We start from the raw sequence: 24259 nt of genomic DNA on the forward strand, positions 1-24259 counted from the left end.
GCACGCACGCACGCACGCACGCACGCACGCACGAACGCACACACACTGGCCCTGTCGCCGGTCTCATTCCAGGAAGCAAGAAATTGGTCCACGCGCGGATGTGGTAAATGTGTCGTTGTTGACCGGAGCCCGACAGTAGTCATTAGACTTGTTGGCATATCCACACACAAACAGTAGAACTGTGCACAGACAAAGTCGGAACGCCATGTTGCCAACACAGCCTTTAACTGCACAGATTGTATGTCAACCGGGTAAATGTTTTCTGGGGCATGAAGACCCGTTGTACATTTATAACTTCTGGCATGTTATAAGTGTATAGTGGGTCTGATCTTTACAGGAAGTCTTGACTGTCAATCACAGCATGCTGACATGGAAACATGTATAAGATTTGCTTGACGACACCTCTTGTGGTACAAATATAATGACTTGTTGTAATGTCATTACGTATTATCATAGGATATTTATATGGCGCACATACCCTCGCAGCTAGTACATGCTCAAGGCTCTGATATTTGCCTTGATTACTGGATGCCAAAGTCAATCGCATTCACAATCTCAACTCCCCGGGTATCATACAAATGTTCCGTGTTATTGTGGTTTTCTCGTCCATACGAGGTACACATTTACAGCTGGATGGACCCGGCCTCCTGGAATCTGGAGTCTATGTAAAGTGTTCGTACTCGTGTGACAAGGAAACGATGAACCCGTCACGATACGTTATTACAAGGGCGAGTTGGGGAGACTCATTTTTAATTTACTGAACTGGAATATGAGAAGAGACAGAGAAAATTATTTTATTAGAATTATTTCACATGCTAATAAAATACAGATCATACATATACAATTATAAGAACGTCAGCATCCAGCCATCAGGCTTAGTGGCATAAAAATCTGTGTTAAAACATTAAGACACACACACATGATAAATAGCATTACACCATCAACGACATTAGAATCCGTGTCAATACGTCGTCTGGACAAGAATAAAGAAGATGAAGAAGTTGAAGTCCTCATCCTTCACAGTAATGAACATTTTAGACCTGAAACTTAGTATCCGATTCGGCCTTACTGTATGAACGCCAAAGTGTAGTGTTACCTCTGAGTCCTATCGAAGCTTGTTTTTCACAAGTCTGTAAACCATGTATGCCAAGTACTATAATGAACAATTACTCTGAATTTTCGGTCACTTGTTTGACATCATACCTATGGGAGTAGTTCATGAGATAATACCAAAACTGGATATTTTCAAGGCACAGTGACTGTTAGAGGAGTGAACCTATACACAAGACGACACAAACCACCTTTGACTCAAATATTGGAACCGATACAGAGACCTTGATAACAACAGAATAACTACCATTTGTTTCACACTGACCAATTTTTATGTTGCAAAATCGTGAATTCCTCCAAACCTACAACAAAGAAAGATCCCAGAGCAGTAAAGACAACATTGTTTAGATGGATAGTGGGTGAGGGCAAAAACCAATCGGCCTAGTTTTACACTTGTCACCCAATCAGCTCTGGAGTTACACTCTGGGACATCGCACCTTTCCCAGCGTGAATTGGGGTCTGTTGTGTAACACCATAAATACCCTGTGCGATCTGGGTCACGGCAATAGTTAGCAGATCCTGCGACAGTTTGGGGAGTGTCAAATCCTGGGATGAAGAACTTTACGTCTTCCACATTGCCGTGACCGTGTGGCTTCTGAGAATCCCATCGCTGACAGTCCTTCCCAGTTATGGTCTTTGATCGAGGTCCGGTATACAGCACTCTTCCAGCAGGCGCCGTCCAGCAGCCAGATACTGTCAAGGGAAACATAAAGCAGAGAAGACAGATATGCAAGTCAATACGGATCTTTTACAAGGTATCCTGCTATTCTCCTTCCTTTCCATAAGTTGACGTAGTAGTAGCAGCAGCAGTTGTAATCGTGGAAGTAGTAGGTGTAGTGGTAGTCGAAATAGTAGCTGTAGTAGTAGGAGTAGTGATTGTTGTAGCAGCAGTAGTAAAGAATAGAAAAAGTTGGTTGGTTGGCTGGTTGTTTACCGGCCATATTACCTCTGTATAGCGGCCGTCTATATATAATCGAGTCTGGGCCAGACAATCCAGTGATCAAGAACATGAGCATCGATCTACGCAAGTGGGATACGAAGATACGTGTCACCTTTTATGAAAGCCATGCATTAGGTTACTGAAGACCAGTTCACCATTATACTAGGCGTAGTTCTAATATGTTACCGTCCTATTCTCAAAAAATGTTCATGTAGGCACTCGATGAGGAAACAACAAACAATAAACGAAATGTTATTAGGATTAGTGGTAGTCATAATAGTAGCATAAAGCGTAGTGGTCGTTCTAGTAGTATCATTAGCAGTAGTAGTAATTGTGGTAGTAGTAGTAACAGCTGTGGTGCTATTTGTGTTAGTAAAAGTGAGAGTAACAATAGCAGTGGTACAGTAGTAGTAGTAGTAGTAGTAGTAGTAGTAGTAGTAGTAGTAGTAGTAGTAGTAGTAGTGATTGATAACTCACCAAAAATAAAAACTTTACACTCGTTTCAAAGTCAATAGTTTGAACATTTTGGAAAATGGGTTTCAAATAACGATTGTATTAAATTCTCTTGTCTTTAAAGATGCCATAGCATACAGACAATGTTTGTCATGGAATCGGTTCCACCGTAAATGCGACTACAATGTCCATGATCAAAAACTGTGAGTCACAACTCAATGAAATCATGTCAATATCGGGTACGTCGTCCATGGGCGTTCACAAGTGCGATGCAACGGATTGGATGATGCGTCTGAACACAGCTTGCTGAATGCGCCACCATATTTATACCACTGGCACCAAGCTCCTGCAAGTTCTGTGGAGGGTTCCTTACTTGACGGAGCCGCCTGCCTAACACATCCCACACATGCTGTATGGGGTTGAGGTCGGGAGATGTTGAGGGCCACTCCATGATAATGCTGCCAGCGCTCATGAGGAAATTCGTTGTTAAATTGACCGCATTAGGTCTGGCGTTATCCTGTTGGAAAGTCAGACCTGGGCCATGAGCTGCCATGAATGGCAAAAGCTCTGGAACGAGCACCCGATCCCTGTATGCTGCCGCATTCAGGTTTCCCTGAATGTCAATGAGTCGGGATCGAGCATGACCGTTGATAGCACCCCAAACCATAGCGCTATCGACCCCAAATCGATCCACTTCCTGTACGCAACACTGGGCATTGTGTTCACCTCGTCTTCTGCAAACACTAACCCTTCAATCAGCACAGGTTAATGTGAACCATGATTCATCACTAAACACAACCCTATTCCAATCTCGCTGGGTTCATTTCAGGTGTCGTCGTGCCCATAGAAGATGTTGGCGTCGATGAAAACTTCTTAGAATTGGTCCCCGATATGGTCGCCGTGCATGAAGACGGGCAGAGCGCAGGCGATTTCGAATGGTTTGGGCGGTCACTCGACCTCCAAACAATACATTCCCGATTACGCAAGACGTAAGACAATCTCTCGATCTTCTGCATGTGACGTCACACGTGGTCGACTGGAACGGGAGTGGTCAGCTGTGGTGCCAGTTTGATGGACACGTGTCTGGAAACTATGGATGGTCTGTCGACTGCATCCCATAACCCTCGCAACATCAGTGACGGACGTTCCCGTACTCAGCATGGCAATGGCACGTTCACGCTGAATGTTTGACAGTCGTGGCATTGCAAATTAACGAATAATTAACCATAAAACCGTGTTTTTCTGAGATGCCACTCTGCTCTACTACCGTGAGATCAATTGCACGTGTATCAATAGGTCACGTGACTTGTGGCACCTGGAAACGCGATTTTAGCTTGGCGTGCCCTCCCCCTTGCTACGTAGGCCCAACCGGTAGAATGAATGTGTGACGTAATGCCCTTGGCAATGCATTTAACCATAATCACAACAAGAACTCTTTCAAGAACAGTTTCAAAACACTATTTGAAAAATAATGAGTGTGATAGATCGGTCTTAAGTTTTTATATTGACATTTAACTATGTTACATCCTTACTGTTGACACACTGCAAGTTAACCATGGTCCAGTGCCCATCTTTCTGACACGTGCTCATCATCTGTTGACCAGGATGGATGTCAAGAAAACCCGTCTTGCACCTGTAGTTGGCCATGGTGTAAAGGCCTGTTGAACTGTAGAGGACGTCTGTGCCTTCTAGTGACGTTGGAGCACCACAATCTACACTGCACTCAGACGCCAGTTTGGCTGCAATGTATATACTTTCCATATAGACATTGCGAAGGTAAGGGTTGCTTTTGACAACGAGGGTCTGCTATGTATTCTTGTATGATATGGTCGGTCACATGAAACCACAGATCTTTCATGTTCCCCAATACCGTGAAAAGAAGCCACTACGGATGTATCGACTACTTCTAAAATATAACTATTTACAGAATTTGATAACTTGACGTGTCAATAAATGCCTGGTTCCTAGCGATGAAAATCGTTAGCCAGAAGTCACGTCATATTAAACAGCATAAGAATCGACAGCCAAGTGACAGCGGTTATATTTGCTATACAGTACAGGTCGACTGAGATCAAAAGAACCTCCCATACAACCTGGGGTACGTTTCACTTCAACTCATTCAAGTAATGTATGCACGTTTAGTACAAAGAAATGCTGGAAAAGCAGGATGGCGCACATTGTGTCTGAAGCCAGATACATTGTTCACTTGTATTTTAGGTATTCCCAAGACAATACAGCCACTGAGATAAATGATCCAGGTGCATATTTCTAGTTTACTTTACATATTTACTTAATTGCGGCGGTACTCCCTGTTTTCCCTTACTCGCACCTACCCCACTCCAGACCAAGAGTCCCACACTCAAACACGCGTCCAACCCACGCATTTTAGGTTAGTAGTAATGAGATATGTTGGTAAGAATGTTAACCATATTTAAAAGATGCATTACCTAGAATTGCCTCTATGTCCTTCAGACGAATGTCTCTGTTTTTGTTGTCATTTAACAGTTGCTCTGCAATAGAAATGATCTGCGTACTCTCTATTTCCACATATATAATCTAAAAGAACAGTTCATTAATCTTTGAAAACAACTTCTGAAGGTGGATACTATTCTTCAATTGCGCCTATCTTATTTCCAAGTCCCAATGAATACTTTCTAACGTGATAACATTTTATCATCTACTAACATAAAGGCGAAGGTGCCCTGCTAAACCGGTAGCGCCCATCACAAAGACGTGCAACGACAAGTCAATTGTTCACCTGTAAACACCTCGCCATATGATGCAAATGATTATATGGCTTGCTCTTTATTCCTGTTACCTGGCACACATTGTGTCTGAAGCCAAATGCATTGTACACTTGTATTTTTACTGTTACTTGGCGGAATAAATCTGAAATTAGCGGGTGAGAGTGCAGTTGTACAGGCTCGCATCACAACTGATTCGAGAACAAAACATTGCCAATGTCCAATAGACAACCTTCACCTTATGTCAGGCAATATTCCAGCATCTCCAGCTGTTGGGGCGGTGGTGTTGCCTCATGCTCAAAACATCCGCTAGTCACGCTGAAGATCATTGTTCGATCCCTCTCATAAGAAGCCCATTTCCGGTGTACGTTTCCGTAATATTGGTGGAATATTGATAAAAACGGCCCAAGACCATACTCCACCACTCCTTTTTTATATAGGCCTAAATGACGTCACCCTATATTGCTCCCGTCAAGTAAACTATTTACTTACTTAGTGTTACGGTGAACAATTTGCCGTGACAAAAGGTATAAGAAACTCCCTCAGAACTAGCAAAATATAACACTGACAAGACTAAAATGTTCAGTAAAATCAGACAAGAGCAAGGTACAAAGATCACAACACAGGTTTCTAGTACAATGCAACTGAGTCCAATCTAAAGTAATGGGTGACAAATATAATATCAACTCACAAAAGTCTTGGTTTTCAGTGAGAAAGCCTTCTACTAAATCTTTACGCACCAAGCGGGGTTGGATGTTGGATGAAAGTTGAAGAAGAGGCCGACAGACGAATGTAGGCCGAATGATGACAGATCCAGGAAATCTCTCTCTCTCTCTCTCTCTCTGTGTGTGCGTGTGTGTGAACACAACAACCAGCCTTATATATGCACTGTCACTGACACCTGAGCATTCCAGCTAAGTAAGGATCCTTATCGATTAGCCTCGTGTTTACATTCAGTCAAAGGGAGGCAACTCTAAAGTGCTACCTTAAAGGTGTGCCGCTAAAACACTAGTGACCATGATACTAGATGTGACCCAACAATAACTATCACTCAAAACTCTAACATCATGACCCAACAATAACTATCACTCAAAACTCTAACATCATGACCCAACAATAACTATCACTCAAAACTCTAACATCATGACCCAACAATAACTATCACTCAAAACTCTAACATCATGACCCAACAATAACTATCACTCAAAACTCTAACATCATGACCCAACAATAACTATCACTTAATCAATAATAATACCAATTACAGAAAACACTCTCGTAACACTTAGTTTCAGAAGACACTATCTGTATACCAGTATGATGTGCAGATAATACTCTAAGGATTCAGTATGGAAATATCTCCGTAGTACAATGAAACTCACACGACAAATATAGTCTTTTCTATTTCATGGGATACCATCATTTCAGTGGGGACCCGTGAAAATCAAGGTGAGAACTGATTTTCTGTAACCCAATGCTTGTCGTCAGAGATGACGAGCAGGAATATTGTTAATGCCACACTGAAAGACAGACGCCATCAGATCGTCATCGTTCGAGGTCATGTTGTAAACGTCTTGCAGTTGCAGGACGATAACAGCAGAATCAAGGCTCCTTGTAATCTCCAGTTCACGGTCGGTATTGTCTTAGGGCCAGACTGATAATATCTCACCTTAAGGTGCAGGGGACTGAACTTCCATTCTAACCATAATATCACTGCAACGATCATAGAGAAGTATGAACAAATAACATAATTTTGATTTGAGAAAACGTTACAAGTACTTACCGACTTTAATCTCGAGGTCATTAACACGCTTCTCTTTGCTTTCTGAAATGAAAAATGCAATGTAGTAAGGCAAGAAGAGTCATGTCATTAACTTTCCTTGGGGAATTAAACAATAATGCCTGTTCCCTAATACTTGTCAAATTTGAAGGTGAATATCTTGTAGGCCACCATGAGAGTCCAGAACTGCCTCTCGTCATCGATTACGAATTGTGGCCTTCGGAATATTCCCCCACTCATTCTCTAGTGCTTGTGCCAGCTGTTGGAGGTTCTGTGACTGTTGCCGAGGTGATCGCTGACACTGATCAAGAGCATCCCACAATATGGTGATATTCCAACGTAGCGGTTCCTCAAAATGGCATTAGTAAATCTTGTCGTGTAAGGTCGGTGAAAAATGGTTGGTGCTGTCATCAATGTACTAATCTTATGATATTCAGCAACTTCTAAATGCTTCTCAAGAATCCCAATACAGTGATGACGCAGACAAATGAAGACCAATGCCAATTAAAAACGCTGCTTCAAGCAAGGTTGAGACAACGAAGATAACCATCTTCAGATCCAGTACAAACCTCTAAACTCTAATAAGTCCTAATTAGGAGATATTAAGTCCTAATTAGGAGACATTAAGTCCTAATTAGGAGATATAAAATATCAGACTGTGGCGCTAGGACGTTTCTACAGTCTTAATATTTCTAGTTTCTTAATATTTCCTAATTAGTACTTATTATCTCCTAATTAGGACTTAATATCTCCGTACAAAGATTAAATACAATAGATGAATTGAAAATAGATTCACTGTAATTTATTACTGAAACAGACACGCTATGAGCCCATGTTATAGGTACCTATGTAAAACTGTGAACGGGGATAGGAAGCGAAGCTTTGTATTTTGTGCATTTGAAGATAATCGTATTTCCAATGTTATTTCGATGCAAAAATTCCAGTGCCAAACAGGCTTCAGGATATTTGTATGTGAACGCTACCCTGGTATGCGACCAAGACTTCAGGCTACTTCCGTGTGGATGCAACCCCAATGTACCACCTAAACTTCATGATATTTCTATTAGGACGCCAAACAAGGTTGCCATGAGGGACATAATGACTGGTAATTTGTGTTCCACAGTACAACTTTAATCCGTCTTCCGCAATCCATCATATGTATTAAAATAATGTTTTCTTTTCACCTTCCTTTACATGAAAAAAAAAGATTATTGCGATATCTGTACAATATAAGTTTGTGAAAACGGTGATATCGCAGCAACTGAAATTGTGAATAATTAATTTTGTCATAACAGTCAAAATTTGTTCTACAATAAAACACCTACTTTCATCTTCCCTGTCTTTTTCAAGTTTGTTGACACGCTCCGTCAAGTTCCATACAGACGAGTTCATCGTGGAAAAAACAGATCCTTGTGTCTCTAAAAACGATACATTTAACATAAACAATAACATAATATGATGCCGTTCGTGGAACAAATAGTTTTGGTCCATGATGTATTTACTTTTTTTTCACAAAAGCAGAGAGTATTAAAGATGACTTTTACAATACATTATTATGAGAAATTCTATTAAAAGAAGTGAGGACCGGTTAATTGCTCATGAATTGTTGAATGAGTACATCACCGAAATAGTACCTAGTTCTCCATTCTTTATATTGGCCTTTTTCGGTAAAGAGGGTGCCAGGAATTTCACAGACAGGTCGGGTACCTCTAAGCCAAACCCCCATTCAGTGGCCAGGAGCACGCAGAGCAATATCTTCTCCATGTCTTCGGGAATCAACAGAAAACGAAAAGGAGTCATCGATGCATTTATATATTTCATTTCACGTAACGTGACATGTCTGTGGGTTCATAAACTTGTGTTGACCAGACTGTCTCTATGGCCAGCGAGTGCTACTGAAGATAACATGGGCATATCATCCAAAATTCTACTTCTAACGTTCTGGATTTTGTACATATCTATCCCTGTCACGCTGAGGATGTCCTCTGAAGTCAGTGTTACTCGCCGATATTAGCTCTTGTCATGCAATGATAAATATCTTTTGTTTATCTTCAAGGTTGTGTGACCTTAGTATGGTGATCTTCTTTCAGTTGTTGGCGATATATATTCCGTGTTTTATATGATATTGTTTTTAATGTCCCCCAACGACAGGTTTGTACGTTTTCAATTTATTGATTGTAATAGTGGTACAAAATAAATTGTTCTCATCATGATATGGCTGCAGCATTGCCGATATGACGATAAATATGAACTCACTCGCTCACTCACCTACTCAAGGTTGTGTTGAATGTTTGTATTGCCAACTACAACAGAACAATGAACTGTGTGGTTGATGACATTGTGGCTTTGTGATCGTAGTCATTGGGGTACTTCCTATGACAATATTATTACTTTTTGTAAGCATTTTGATTTAGTTTTGTTTAAAAATACGGAGACAGATATTACTCTGAAGTCTTGTGCTTAAAATGTGCCTTCCTCGATGAACGAACCACATGCGCTCTGCGGAGAAGTCCCAGAAGTTTGTCAGATGGTCTCTAAACCCACATTGAATCTAATCATTTTTGAATAGATTATATCTATTCTGAACCGCGTCATAAGGCTGGAAAATTGCTGAACGAGGGTGCTAAACAACAATCATACCAAAAACATTACGAACTTTGTGCTCAACCAACAGCAGTCTGTATGGTACCGACCACAACAATAACTCGTGTTCGTCAATCACTGTCAGCTAATGATGAAATCAGATGTACACGAGTAGGAACGTTAATAAACAGCTGCTGCATTTCTTATGAAGGGAACAACAAAAACAAAAAAGGTCACAAGTAACATGTTGTGCCCAAGGTGGAGCCATTTTATATCCCGTAATACAATTTGCCCCAAGCACAAACGAACTGTGTTACATCTTGATATTTGCCTTTCAAATACTCCCATTCCGACAACCCAAACGTATACGACATAAGCAGCAAAAAGAAGACATCAAAGACTAAAAAGAAACGACACACGTTATGACAGATAACTACAGTGGAAGCTGTCTAAACTGGCATCTGTCCAAATCGGCAAGGTGTCAACACCAGCATAAAATCTCAGTCCTATGGCTTGAACATTTATCATCAGCTCTACAATCAAGCACGTTGTCTTAACTGGATTATTTCTTCTGTCCCGATGAGGGCCGGTTTAGACACTGTAAATAGGATAAAATGTGTCTCTTATAGTCCTTTCTACTATTTGACAACATCATAAGCACTTGTATTAGGTGAACCACGATGAATTAGTAATTATGTCCCAGACAATGAACATATCCTGCCTCACCGATGGCACCCGTCTAAGAGACGTGCCAATGCATGTAAACTGTTCACTACAAATACACCAACCATAAAACGTATTGTACGGTTAAAATATGTACTCTCCTTTTGATTTCATTTGAGACCAATGAAATTGTCCACAAAATCTAATAATTAAAACAAAACCAATTTTCATATGAAATGGACAGACCAACTCTGATGATTTGTCTAATAATTTTGAACACCCGAACAAAAAGGTTGTTTAGGAAACAATCGTTATTTTATTGTCACTTTGCGCTATTGCATACGAAGGAGGACCACAAGCTGGTAGAACAGCTGATACAACTGAAGAGGACATTGCTATAGACCTAAGAGAACAAGAAGTTACGGCAGTGAAACGTTTTACGGTGAAGATAGATGGTGTTATCACTAGCACCAGTGTCTGCTTCTTGACATTTGGTCGTTTCGTATTCTAACGTCAGTTGACACAGGATATCTCAACATAGCAGTTTACAGTTTGGGTTTGTCTGTATGCCGCAACATGTGTTGGTCGTTTTATGTAAGTTAACGTGTTACTTATTACCAACTGATCAGATGTAGGGAATAGATTGTGCAGCAAGACAGGCAGTGTATCCTTAATTACATATATTACAATATGCTCTTATGTATAAGACATTATTTAGAGTTAGCGTCCCGCTGCGGAATGAGTGAGTGTGTTTAGTTTTACGCCACTTTTAGTCATATTTCAACATCACGGAAGAGGACACCAGAAATTGGTTTCACATATTGTATCTATGCTGGGAATTGAGCCCGGGTCTTCTGTCTGACGAGCGAACACTTTAACCACTAGGCTACCCCACCGGCCCTTTTTGCGTCTCCATTCTCCATGGTTACAGCGAGGGGATAAGAACCACCTGCGGTCCATTCTTTGTGCACATGCAAATGGATAGAACAACCGACTGTCCTGTCACCTTGCTGACGTCTATCTGCCATCCCATGGTTACAGCAAAAGGGACAGAACGACCGACTGTCCAGTCTCCCTGCAGACATCTACCTGACATCTAATGACATGCAAAGGGATAGAACAACCGACTGTCCAGTCTCCCTGCTGACATCTACCTGACATCTAATGACATGCAAAGGGATAGAACAACCGACTGTCCTGTCACCTTGCTGACGTCTCTCTGCCATCCCATGGTTACAGCAAAAGGGACAGAACGACCGACTGTCCTGTCTCCCTGCAGACATCTACCTGACATCTAATGCTAACAGCAAAAGGAACGCTACCCCCGACCGTCCAATCTCTGGGTAGACGTCTGTCCGTCAGGAGACAGCAAAAACGATGACAATGCCGAGAATGATTTTAATTAAAGTTGAAGCAGAATATATAGTAACATTGTATGCGACGTTTGTTTAAATGTTATGGTATTTCGGCACTCATCGTCAATACTTACTAAGGATTGACTAACAGTCTTCTAATCACATCATAATTTCATATACATACATTTATTCCTTATTAATTAGCTATACGACGGATGTCTGGGAACAACTGAGCTGTACTAGAGAATCAGGGGTCTGATATTGTGAGCAACAGTTCATATCATAGAGCAAAGAGGACCTGCTATCAACTAGTCCGTGAAATCAACTCTTTAGTAAATTCCAGTGGTGTCGGAAAAATCCACACCTGTAATCCCAACTGACACTTGTTTGCTTCTTAGTGCACTAAAATAACTCTCTCATGGGATACTAAAGCATTATCTAATCTCAAAGTAAGCTATACCAGTAAAAGCGAGAATGAGAGAGTTCAACACACCTCATGGACGAGAACAGAAACCAACGGGGTCAGTTTCGTACTTGTAGCCCAATCAGCTCTGGATGTTGCACTTAGGGACATCACACCTTTCCCAGCGTGAATTTCGATTCGTTGTGTAACACCACAAAAACCCTGATTTATCTGGGTCACGACAGTAGTTAGCAGATCCCGTGATAGTTTGGGGTGCGTCAAATCCTGGGATGGAAAACAAGACGTCTTTCTTAACAGAGTGTGCGTGTGGTGCTTGAGAATCCCATCGCTGACAGACCTTGCCAGTTATGGTTGTTGACTGAGTACCGGCATATAACACTCTTTCAGCATGTGACGTCCAGCAGCCAGATACTGTGAAGGAAAACATAAGCAGTGAATTCAGATCCCAATCATCAAGGGAACTGGATGCTTTAAGGGCTTTTTAGGAGATATCCTGCTCTACCTGTAGTTGTAGCATTTGTAGAAGTACCAGGCACTTAAGAGGCTCAGTTTGAGATTGTGATTATTACACTAAACCTAGGCATAAAGGATACACCAAGGGGTAAGTGATACATAAAGGGGAACATTTGATGTTTAGAATTTCGACGGAAGTTCAAACATTTTTCACTTTGATATTGAACTATGTTGCATCCTTACTGTTGACACACTTCACGCTGACCATGGTCCAGAACCCATCTTTCTCACACACGCTCGTCATCTGTTGACCAGGATGGATAAAGTCAAAAAATCCTTTCTTGCATCTGTAGGTGGCAATGGCATGGAAACCTGTTGATGTGTAGACAACGTCTGATCCTTCTACAGGACGTGGATAACCACAATCTACATTCAGAGCGGACGTCACGTTGGCTGTAATACATATAGAGGTTACAAAGGCACGCTCTACTTTTGACCTGTTACGATGGTCGATATGATTACAAGTGGATTTGATAGATTTGTGCTTTCTTTTCTGTAGTTCGTATTAGTAATGTATGTACATTTAACAAATTCTGCTGATGAAGGTTCCCCAATTCCCCTCAAGTCTATTTGAGATGCCATAAGCATGAGCTATGGAGGTAAGTGTGTATTATTTGATTTAGAGGCGCATTACCTAGTGCCGTCTCCATGTGACGAAGACGAACTTCTTTGTTTTCGTTGTCATGTAACAGCTTCTCTGCAACAAAACCAGTGACTTTACACATACGAACTCGCGATGGTAATAAATCAACATTAGACATTTCTGCAAAGTCAAGATACCATTCTTCGATTGCAGTCAAGTAAGTGACACAAATACTACATTTACAAAAAAAAGTCTTGATATTTACATTTCCTTTGAATAATGTTTTCGGACTTATGTACCCTCTCAGTTGGACTATAGAAATTTACAATCAGAAAGTGAGGATGAAATAGTATATTTGGCTAGTACATAACTCAGGCGAGAACACAACTCATGCACATGCACATGTCTGCTCACAGCATGATTTACCACTTAAACGAAATCAGTAAAAACACTTGGGCTTCTTCAATTAAAAAGAAATGTTTATTGATCTGGATTCGGCTTTGCGTGGACTTCACAAACAGTGGGCGATTGTAACTTATTTCTCAAGATGTTTCGAATTCGTGCCAGACATGTTTAAACATGATTGGCATTCATGTCAAGATTCAGGTCAAGCCCGACTTTGAAACAGAGACGTACCTAAACAACCTTAAATCTAAACCTCTTAGAAACGCTCATTCGATTCCGACTAGGTCTCAATGACCTGGAGGTCAACAAAGAAGACACTACAACATCGATAAAATAAACAGGCGCTGTACAATATGTAATAACGGAGTCGAAGACGAATGCAATTTTCTGTATCTTTGCCCATTCTGTGATGAACTCAGAAGTAAATACTTACCTATATCGAATTCTATATCCACACATGACTTTATGAAGTTTTTTATCTTGCAGATATCATACTACACAAGTTCACACTGTCTTATATAATTGTACACCATGCTTTGATATTAATATTGTTTTTAAATTGAATTATATGTATGTTCAACCCATGCATATTCCTATACTGACATACACACAAGAACGACATCGTTCATGATCACCTTCATGAACGAAACAGCAGAAAGGCTCCTTGTAATACTAAAGACGCAGTCATTAATTGTTTGTAGCGAACCCCCAACGTCCAGGCTAACGGCGTTGACAGCAGTGCTTTCACTGTAGCCACTGCACCACTGACGACCTAAGACCATTAGGACCGAACAACATGATGCTAATTGAAAAAGGATTACATACCAATTTGTTTCTCGAGGTTATTTACACGCTGTTCCATAGTTGTCATTGTTGCTTTGCTCTCTGAAATACAATTTGCAATGCAATAAGCCAACAAAAACCTTAATAAATACTGAGGATTCAGGATTAGAATTGGTTCTAAACAATCCACACTTGCAAGTCTATGGACGGAGGGAACAACAAACCTGTCCCCATAATTAGCATAAATTATTTAGGATACAAGAGGTCACAAACAGCATATTAAACATACAGTGGCGCTCACATGTAAAAATTTGTCACCGTATCACAAATGCTTAGATCGATAAAGAGGCTAATGACCACTGGATTGTCTAGTCCCGATTCGCTTATTTACAGACCGCAGCCATATAGCTGGAACATTGCTGACAGTATGTTAAAAAACAACAGACCACATGCATAATATGTATACACCAACTAACAGATTAAATTAAGTAAGGTTAAATTAAATTACTTTAATTAAGTACTATTGCTATGTATATTGTCATTTACCTGTGTATGTTTTAACTCATTCTGAAAAGTCAAACACTCAGTTCCATTGCATTTAGGTTTTGGATAAAGAGGTCTGTAGAAACCAATGGTTGACGAACTTAGGACATAAACCAGGAAACAAAACGAAAGGGTGAAGTTTCTGTGTTCGGTGGCAAAGTAACATCTGCTATATACTCACCACTGCCAATGTCCGTGTCCCGACAGGTTTCATTCCTGGAAGCCAGGAAGTTATCCATGGATGTCTTGAAAGTATCGTAGTTGTCCAGAACCTGACAGTAGTCGCCGGATGTGTTGGCATATCCACAAGAAATATACAACATTGCACACAGACACAGACGGAAAACTATATTGTTTTTCATCGTGGACTGTACCTCTGTGAATGTGTGCTTGAGTGTGGAATAATATAATTATATTAACAGGCAAACTTAACTGCCAGTCAGGATGCAATGCACATGTAACAGGAATATGGTTCACACAAGGTTAACTCCGGCGGTGTCATATGCTGCATTACGCGCACAGTGGTCCTTGAACTTTGAACTGACAATTATTACCAAGTTAAGTGGACTTCCGTTGTGAAGTGGACTTCCGTCCGACTCTCCCTGGTATCCTTCTCCTCATGCATATGGTGCACGCACTTGTCTACCACTTGTGTAACTATACTTGATAAACATTTGTCTAACACATATATAATCATTGCTCGACATCTAATAAAATGTTTAAAGGTCCCCTGTCCATATTTACATTTCACTATTAAATAAATATATCAGTTGAACATTGGATTAGTGCACTTGTGTGTGTTGTTGTTGTTGTTGCTGCTGTTGTTGTTGTTGCTTTTGTGTGTATGGGATCCGTAAAGGTCCCGGGGTAGAATAGGCCTTCAGCAACCCATGCTTGTCTTAAGAGGCGACTAAAGGGATTGGGTAGTCAGGCTTGCTGACTTGGTTGACACATGTCATCGGTTCCCAGATGCGCAGATCGATGCTCATGTTTTGATCACTGGATTGTCTAGTCCAGACTCGATTATTTACAGACCGCAGCTATATAATTGGAATTTTGCTGAGTGCATCGTAAAACTAAACTCACTCACTCATTTGTGTGTACGAATACATACTCGGTGTGAGGGTCTTGGTACATACAGTTACCCCTTATGATACTGTTTTTAACTCACATTACATGCCAACGTCTCATCGTTTTGACATTGTGTGGATACATTCTCAATATTGGGTAATGTCTGAGTAAGTTTCCATTCCTTAAAAACAATGGAAGAGAGACCCCAGAGGGACCGAGGCTCATTATGTTTTAAGGACGGGAGAGTTACGAGGACACTACCCACCTTAAATCACATTCAAAGTCTTGCGAATATATCTGCTATCAAAAGTAAATGTCAAAATGACAAAATGAAGTCCTTGATTTGAAACTGGTGTGTGAAGGTTAACACTCACTTGACTTATCCCACTGGGTACCCATTTTATGCTGAGTGAACAGAGGTAAGTTTGAACTCACATGCCTAAGGTGAGACCTCATGTATCACATGTGCTTCGCTGTGGGACATGATCACTGTCCTTGAAAGTATTAGGATTTAAGGCTACCCAAGTCCACCCAAGGACTTACCGCGTCTTAACTTCAACTGATTGTGACCTAAACACAGAAGAAAAACCAACTCCTACATATACCACCTTGTACATGAGTCAAGACTAGTACATTTTGGATATGAAAGTGGTGAATCATACACATTCCTTTACAGCTTCACGTCGAACATCACCAAACTCATTGTACATAGTAAAACGTATTGGACTAAACGTTTGTTCTGATAAAGAAGTCTTACATGGTGGTACACAGTTTGACACAACGCTCACGTCGGGAAATGCATTTAGAAATAGTGGTATTGGCAAGCTACAATTAATACAATTATATTCCAGCAATATCACGGCAAGTATGAGCTTCAGACATTTCACCTGTTGAATATAACAGACAATGTAACCTTAAAAGAAAAGCCTCGCAGCTGGGTACATCATTAGTTATAAGTTGTTCACTGGTCAAGGGTTGATGTAACCTCAAAATTTATTTATGTTCCTTTACCGAACACCTCAATGTTAATTTTGAACTGTCTGAAGCATGGGTATCGGATCGTACACTTGTGTGAATCAAACGATTCGAATCTGCCCATTGGTAGTTTTTCGAAGGCTAGTTTTCCCGAAGGTATTTACTTACTGAAAAGTTAATTCCCCTACTTAATTTTCACAGGGACTACATTTCAACAGCAACAGCTTGGAGATTAGTTGTGAGTATTAGATGACTGTAAATAACGTCCTGCTTTACAAGGATTGAAGACCCTCCAGTGGCCCTGTCACCTGAAGGTGAAAAAGAATTATAAACAACAAACTGACGTAAATTAAAAGTATCTGTCTGCTTTTCGTAGGTTTCCTGCAGATAGAAAGCTGATGGAGCAAAACTGATGGACTAATAGCTGTAACTCATTAAAAATGGTCCGTAATCCTGTACAGTTCAACTGTACTATTGTTTTGGAATTGACTATCTTTCAGGCGGGATAATTGGGGATCTACCCCGCCCCTTTTTAGAGGGCGACAAGCTATGTGCCCTGGAATGGGAGTGTTCGGACACGTCCATATCCTCAAGTGAACCATATTTGTTATATAGTTGAACTGGATTTTCTGATCCCTTTGATACTCTGCTACTTTGAAGTTTTTTAGTTGAATCTGACCTTGGTTTCGGTTTGCTTTTAATGGCCTGTTGAACATTTGCTGTTGATTGAGATGGTGATTTGTCCTGTGGTCTGAATTGAGGTGCAGTTGGTGAGGAAAATGAAAACAGATATGTGTTTGTCTGGTGGATTTCTGAGTTGTTACGGGTGATAAACCTTTTTACAAAGGTAGCTCCTTGATCTTCCATTTCTGTGACTGTATCCAGTTCTGCCATGTCAGCGTACAATCGATCCCGATCTCGTACAATACCTTTGCTGGTGTTAAGAGTTCGCTGCGCAGAAACTGAAACGGGTACACCTACAAACGATTCAAGGGAAAGGAGGTTGGATGCTCGACTAACAAAGCACCGGAACGTAAGCGTCTAATGTTTCCTACGTCTCCTGCAATGCCCTGAATGCTATTAGAAACTGCAAACGGATATAATTTCAGAGGCATTTTATCAGTAGTCTCAATGACTATAAACCATGGCCAGTAATCAATAGACTTGAAGGTCGCTGTTCATCATCATTGTCGAGTGGACATTTAGTTTTTTTGAGGGAGTTTCGTAAGCCATATTGAATGTGTATTGTTTCATTATTAGAGCTATATACCCACCACGGCGTATCACAAGGACAATGCTAAAAACAAGCGAATCTACAGCTTGCAGAGCCAAGGATACCCGAATGATGTACTCCAGATTAATGGTTCTACCAGATTGGCCCATGAGCCAGCGCCTTCTGGCATACAACTCTAGGCAAAACTAACATTAAATTATGTATTGAGAATCAGAGTCCAAACAATTCGCCAAGACTTTAGAACATATCATATGATAATTTTCAAAATTTGGTGCAACAGTATATTAATGTAACACAGGGCTTGGCGTGACCAGCCGATTGATTGAATCGGGCCTGTTCAACCACCCGTCTAGGTGAAGTTAGGGTCAAAGTGGGGTGTTGGGCAATAGGATCACCTAGTCCTTGTTCCAATACCCTCAACCACCAGGATCCCCTCCTCCGACGCATGAGCGCAACCCACGGCAAACGGGCTTTCCAATTTGGTCGCCTCTTACGACCAGCAATGGGGTGCTCTGGACACATTCTGTCCCCTGTCCACATGAGAGAAGAGCACTTAGCGTTACCCAGCACCAACCACGAGGAGGAGGCTCTCCACGGGTGCCTGTTTCGGTAAGTGCATACCGAAATTTATCAGAATCTGCAAAGTTGTGTTGTACGTTGCATGTGACCTTTAAAGTTTGGAGTGGAAAGAAAACGCGCTATCAGATACAGGAGCTCCCAAACACGGTCGCCGAGCGTACAAAATGACAGTCATAGCAACCCGGAACGGCATAAATATCGTCAAAGATGGCGGTGAAGGGAGACGAACAAGCTTTGGTCAATAATGTTTTTCGTCACCGTCAATCTTGAAAATTTGATATCGAGATGTAGTGCATCAATCCCCTATAGTAAGCTTCAAACCTATTTTCATGCTTTCAAGTGTCAAGTGTGCGATTCTTCATACTGTGATGACCGAATAAGACCCCTGAAATACACGTCTGAACGTGGAACCACGACATTCTGTTGATATCTCGCTTTCATCCTACTTCCTGATGGTGCATGAAAATCACGCAAGCCTTAACGCAGCCAGTTGCATTCCCGCGGACCGTTCTCCCGCCGAAAACACACAAAAGACCAGATCTTGGAAGTTATTTGTTAACGATTAAGTTGTACATAATTTTGAACACACGAGCTTAACTAGACAATCCAGTGATTGACAGTGTGCGCAACGATTGGAAGAGTGACCTGCTATCGCCTAAATTTCCTTGGGGATAATAACGATTAAATAATCGTATCTAAAGTATCATAAACGAGTGACAGTGAATGTACAAACTCCACTTTGAACAGTTTTCCACATATATCACAGCTTCTATATGGAAAGAAGACAAAAGCTTACAGGTCTCAGATCTAAGCCGTTTTATTGAAACTCCACAGCTTGAGTATCGAACAGATAGATATGGCACTACAGACACATCTGTGTCAGTAAGTGTAGTGGATGAGGATCGAATGGACCATAGCCCTATCAGTCCTGGATATTACACTTTGGGACATCACACTTTTCCCAACGGGACTTTCGATTCGTTGTGTAACACCATAAAAACCCGGCACGAGAGGGGTCACGGCAGTAGTTGGCAGATCCTGTGACAGTTTGGGGAGTATCAATTCCTGGGATCCAGTACTTCGAGTCGTCCGTATAAGTGTGGTCGTGTGGCGTCTGAGAGTCCCATCGCTGACAGACCTTGCCAGTTATGGTTCTTGATCGAGTTCCAGTGTACATCACTCTTCCTGCAGGTGCCGTCCAGCACGTAGATACTGTCAAGGGAAATGAAATAGTAGATAAATAGTGTCGCACTAATCAACTGAACAAAGCAGGTCTAAATAAATAAATAAATAAATAAATAAATAAATAAAGTTTTTACAGTTGACATTGAATAAGTTGCATCCTTACGGTTGACACATTTCATGTTGACCATCGTCCAGTTCCCGTTTTTCTGACACAAGCTTGTTGTCGGCGAACCAGGATGGAGGTTCACGAAACCCTTCTTGCATCTGTAGTTGGCAAGAGTTGAACTATGAACAACGACTGAGCCTTCTAATGGAGTAGGAGAACCACAATGTACACTCAGTTCCCACGTAAGGTTGGCTGTAAAGTAAATATACATAGAATGCTCACGAAAGTGCAGACACCTCTTGACAACAATATCTCCAGATAATCGATAGTTATTTTTACTTCTCATTTACATGGTTGTCTAATCCGTGAACAGCATCTTCAAACAAATATTGATATATTTACTGCTTCAAATGCACATTCCAAAGGTCCAGTACATACTAATTTCTCTCAAGTATTCTTGTATGATATGGTCGTTCACATCAGGTTTACTGTCAGTGCAAATCGCAAAGGAATCATGGACTGCATGCTGAGGAAAATAAACTTTCTTTGGATGAACATCACTGAGGTTTTGGTTATTGTTTTTCTGAATCAGCAGTTAAGGGATTGTAAACTAAAGAACTGATAGATGTAGGGAACCTTCTTCCCGCACGCTTCCTTATAATTTAAGCGAAATACGCACAAGAAACTACTGCTATGACTTGATAATAATGATAAGAATAGCTTATATACTGGGCATCTATCCATTCACAATGCATGCTCCAAGAGCTGACATATTACTCCTGGTCAACGCGTACATAACACTTCCTGTGGAGAATACAATCGGTTGCTTGTAAAGGGGCTTAAGGTTCAAATTCAGACTACCATCGCATCGTACCAGGTACCCAATTTTTACTGTTGGGTTGATAGAGGCAGTTTTTAAACGAATGGTGAGGCTACATACTTCATCAATGATGCTTCGTTGTGGGGGAGGACTGAAGTCCTAGAAAGTCTCAGGAGTCAGGCTGTCGAACACGGTCACGTGTTCCAAGGATTTCCCGCTACCTAACTTCAACTGGTCCTGTGCGCAGACCTCAGATCAGAATCTGCCCACACACCCCGTTATAACGTTCCTTACAAATGTAAGTTACTCTATGCACTATTAGGCCCCCGACTAGATCATTTACACATCTGAACATTGCTTTTTCCTAAGAGAAAATTAGCAATGAACCTAGCTTCAACAAACAATACATCCGTGAGGCCACCTTATGCGCCAGCAGCCAAAAATCAAGATTATTGGATCATATGTATCCTGGTTATTCACCAGCATTACGATAATTCCAGGATTATAACAGTGTATGCATTTCCTTGTTTTGTTAACAAGAATGGGCTCCTTGTTTCTCCGGATCCTCCATCCGCCAGCCAGTCAGCCAGCACCAAAAGACCCTCATCCACATTCGCGGCATGTATGTACAAGATAAGTATATGGGTGGCAACATCTTACTTATTGTATAACACAACGTTTCAGGAAACCAGAGATGTAGATGCAAAGACAATTGATTATACATGTGCATCTCTGGCTTCCTGTAAATCTGGTGCATATATAACATGTTTTCTACACCTGCCTTTAATCACATGAAGAATCGTTGTGTTATACAATAAATAAGAAGTCGCTCTCCACATATTTGTCTTACATATTCACCAGCTTCCCAATGCCCCTGAAGAATCTCGGCAGGTAAGTATATCAGAAGCCTTTAAAAATTAGATACGTAGGTATGTCTGTTTTTCATGATTTAAAGAAGCATTACTTAGCGCTGCCTCCATGTAACTGAGACGAGTCTCTTTGTTCACGTTGTCTTTCTTCAGGTTTTCTGCAACATAAACGTCAGTTTACATATATGGACAATTGGTGTTGATAAATAAACTAAAACATAGGTCTTTCATCGTCGTAATGGTCTTCGATTCCGCGTATGCAATTTACATTTCTTTATAAGTCACTACAAATATATACAAATTCGTATAACTTTGACAAGTTTATTGTTATGTGTTCAATGCATGATAAAAATCAGGGAAAATTGGCGAATTCTTAACAACACAAAACACCAAAAGGCAGCTGTCCAAATGCACGGTATGTGCATTGTAATACTCAAGACGTAGTCAGGCTAACGGCGTGGGCAACAGTGCTTCCACTCTATCCACTGCACCACTGTGACGACCTTAGACCAGTAGGACCGAACAGCACAATGCTATCTGAGAAGGAATAACGTACCGACTTTGTTCTCGAGGTCATTAATACGCTTGTCTATGGTGGTTAAGCTTGCTTTGCTTTCTGAAAATGCAATTTACAATGCAATAAACCAACAAATATCCCAACAATTACTGGAGACTCAGAATTAGAATATTGGTTCCAGAAATTCTTCACTTGCAATAAACAGATTCATCATCTAGGCCTGTGCACGCATTAAATAGGTACATAAGCACAAAATAAAGGCTGAAATATACGAGTTCACATGTTAAAGAATGAATTATAGATATCTAGTTACGTGGGCAAAATGTAGTAAATACAAACATACTTCTAAAGAGCTGTTCAGAGTACAGTTAATACTAGTAGTTACATATAACAGAGATGTGTTAACCAACCATATGCCTAAACTCACTTAAGCAAATACATGCAGTGAGTGAGTGAGTTAAAATGTTGCATCGTCAGTGTTACAGACATACACGGTAAATATCTTAAAGCATCTTTCTAGAAAGGACAGTGACAGCAGCTAGAATATCACAGTATCAAGAATTAGATCTACCATCTATCTCTAAAATAGGATTTCAAATTAGGACAATGCAATTTAAAAACGGTCTCTGTATCACCAACAACTGAAGGTAGATCACCACACTAGCTAGGGGCCATGCTGAATTAAATAAGTACTCCAGCTGTTAATATCGTCATCTATCTCTGTGTGTTTTACCTAACTAAGAAAAGAGAAACGCCCGGTCCCATGGCATTTGGTTGAGCTAACTGGCCTGGGCAAACTAATGGTTGACAATCTAGAGCATAACCCTAGAAACAAAACAAAAGTATGAAGATATTTGGGCGAGTGAGTAACGATTGCTACATACTCACCATTGTCCAGGCCTGTGTTCTGGCAGGTCTCATCGTTGGATGCCAGAAATTGGTCCACCGATGTCTTAAATGTGTCGTAGTTGACCAAAATCCGACAGTAGTCATTGGATTTGCTGGCATATCCACAAGCAAAGAGTAAGACTAGACACAGACCAGGTTGAAACATCATGCTGAAAGAAACTTTAACTGCGCAGACCGTCTGTCATCCGAGTGAATGTGTGCTTATATCTTTAACTTGACTGTCAATCAAAATACTCTGCTCGAGTATGCTTGATGGTAACTCTTGTTAACATGCTGCATTACACGCCCAGTGCTTGTACAATGAACTGCCAAACAATACTTCATGAACTCGAAGTGAACATTCAGTGTTACTGAAGTAGGCCATCATCGTGGCCGTCTTTGGCATCCTTCTCCTCATGATGTAGACACTTGTCCCCCACTTGTCTGCCACTTGTCTGTCCATTGTTTAGTACCTGTCGAACATTTGTACGGTCATTTACTTACATTTCAACACAATGTCACAGTTAAAGGTCGGTGGTTCCAATCTAGAAGTCATCGCTGAAGTGTTTTCTGGCAATGTTGACAGTTAAATGTTCAAAATGTTCATACGACTATATATATAGGAGTATCGATTGAGGAGCAGGACACATGTGAAAGCGCGTGTATGTGTGCGTGCAGAGACGCGTGTACTTGCGTATCTGTGCGCGCAGACAGATGTAATATTTAGCGTGTTAGAGGTCTTGTTACGTTTATTACAGAGGATTCATTATCCATTCACGTGTGTGAATATCCTCTGTTGTGTTTATTCGAAAACTCATGTACTTAAGGGTCAGTTGTGAATCAGTGCCATTTCATTATTTCCCGTACATCTTTAAATTAGGAACGTTAAATTTATAATGTTTCACAAAATTTTGATGGAAGTGTAATCAACGAAAGAGATCGAACTACCAGCAAGTTTGTAGTGTGTGCATTTGAAACAGACAAGTTCTGGAATAAATTATAGATAAAAGCGACAAACCCTCATCACATTGATAACAAATATCTGCTGAAGATTGTGACGGCGTCATTTGTTTCAGCACTATTACAGCTGTTATGTTGTCGTTTGTAAACAAACTGGGTCTGAGCCACACAATCCA

At 40.8% G+C, this 24259-nt stretch overlaps 1 protein-coding gene across 1 annotated transcript; it reads right to left on the reverse strand.

The window, feature by feature from the left end:
• Nucleotides 1-1374: 1374 nt before the first annotated feature.
• On the reverse strand, nt 1375-23313 carry LOC137255554 (apolipoprotein(a)-like). The gene is made up of 15 exons (XM_067793015.1): nt 23124-23313; nt 22275-22334; nt 21814-21876; nt 20087-20281; nt 19663-19950; nt 15061-15282; nt 14379-14438; nt 13200-13262; nt 12749-12958; nt 12179-12463; nt 8353-8445; nt 7031-7072; nt 4951-5013; nt 4036-4242; nt 1375-1803 (listed from the first exon to the last, which is right to left on the reverse strand). The coding sequence occupies exons 1-15, from the start codon at nt 23290-23292 to the stop codon at nt 1382-1384; spliced, it is 2442 nt and encodes an 813-aa protein (XP_067649116.1). The 5' UTR covers nt 23293-23313; the 3' UTR covers nt 1375-1381.
• Nucleotides 23314-24259: the final 946 nt, after the last annotated feature.

Source organism: Haliotis asinina, chromosome 1 (assembly GCF_037392515.1).
Source record: "Haliotis asinina isolate JCU_RB_2024 chromosome 1, JCU_Hal_asi_v2, whole genome shotgun sequence".
In the NCBI taxonomy this organism is placed as follows: domain Eukaryota; kingdom Metazoa; phylum Mollusca; class Gastropoda; order Lepetellida; family Haliotidae; genus Haliotis; species Haliotis asinina.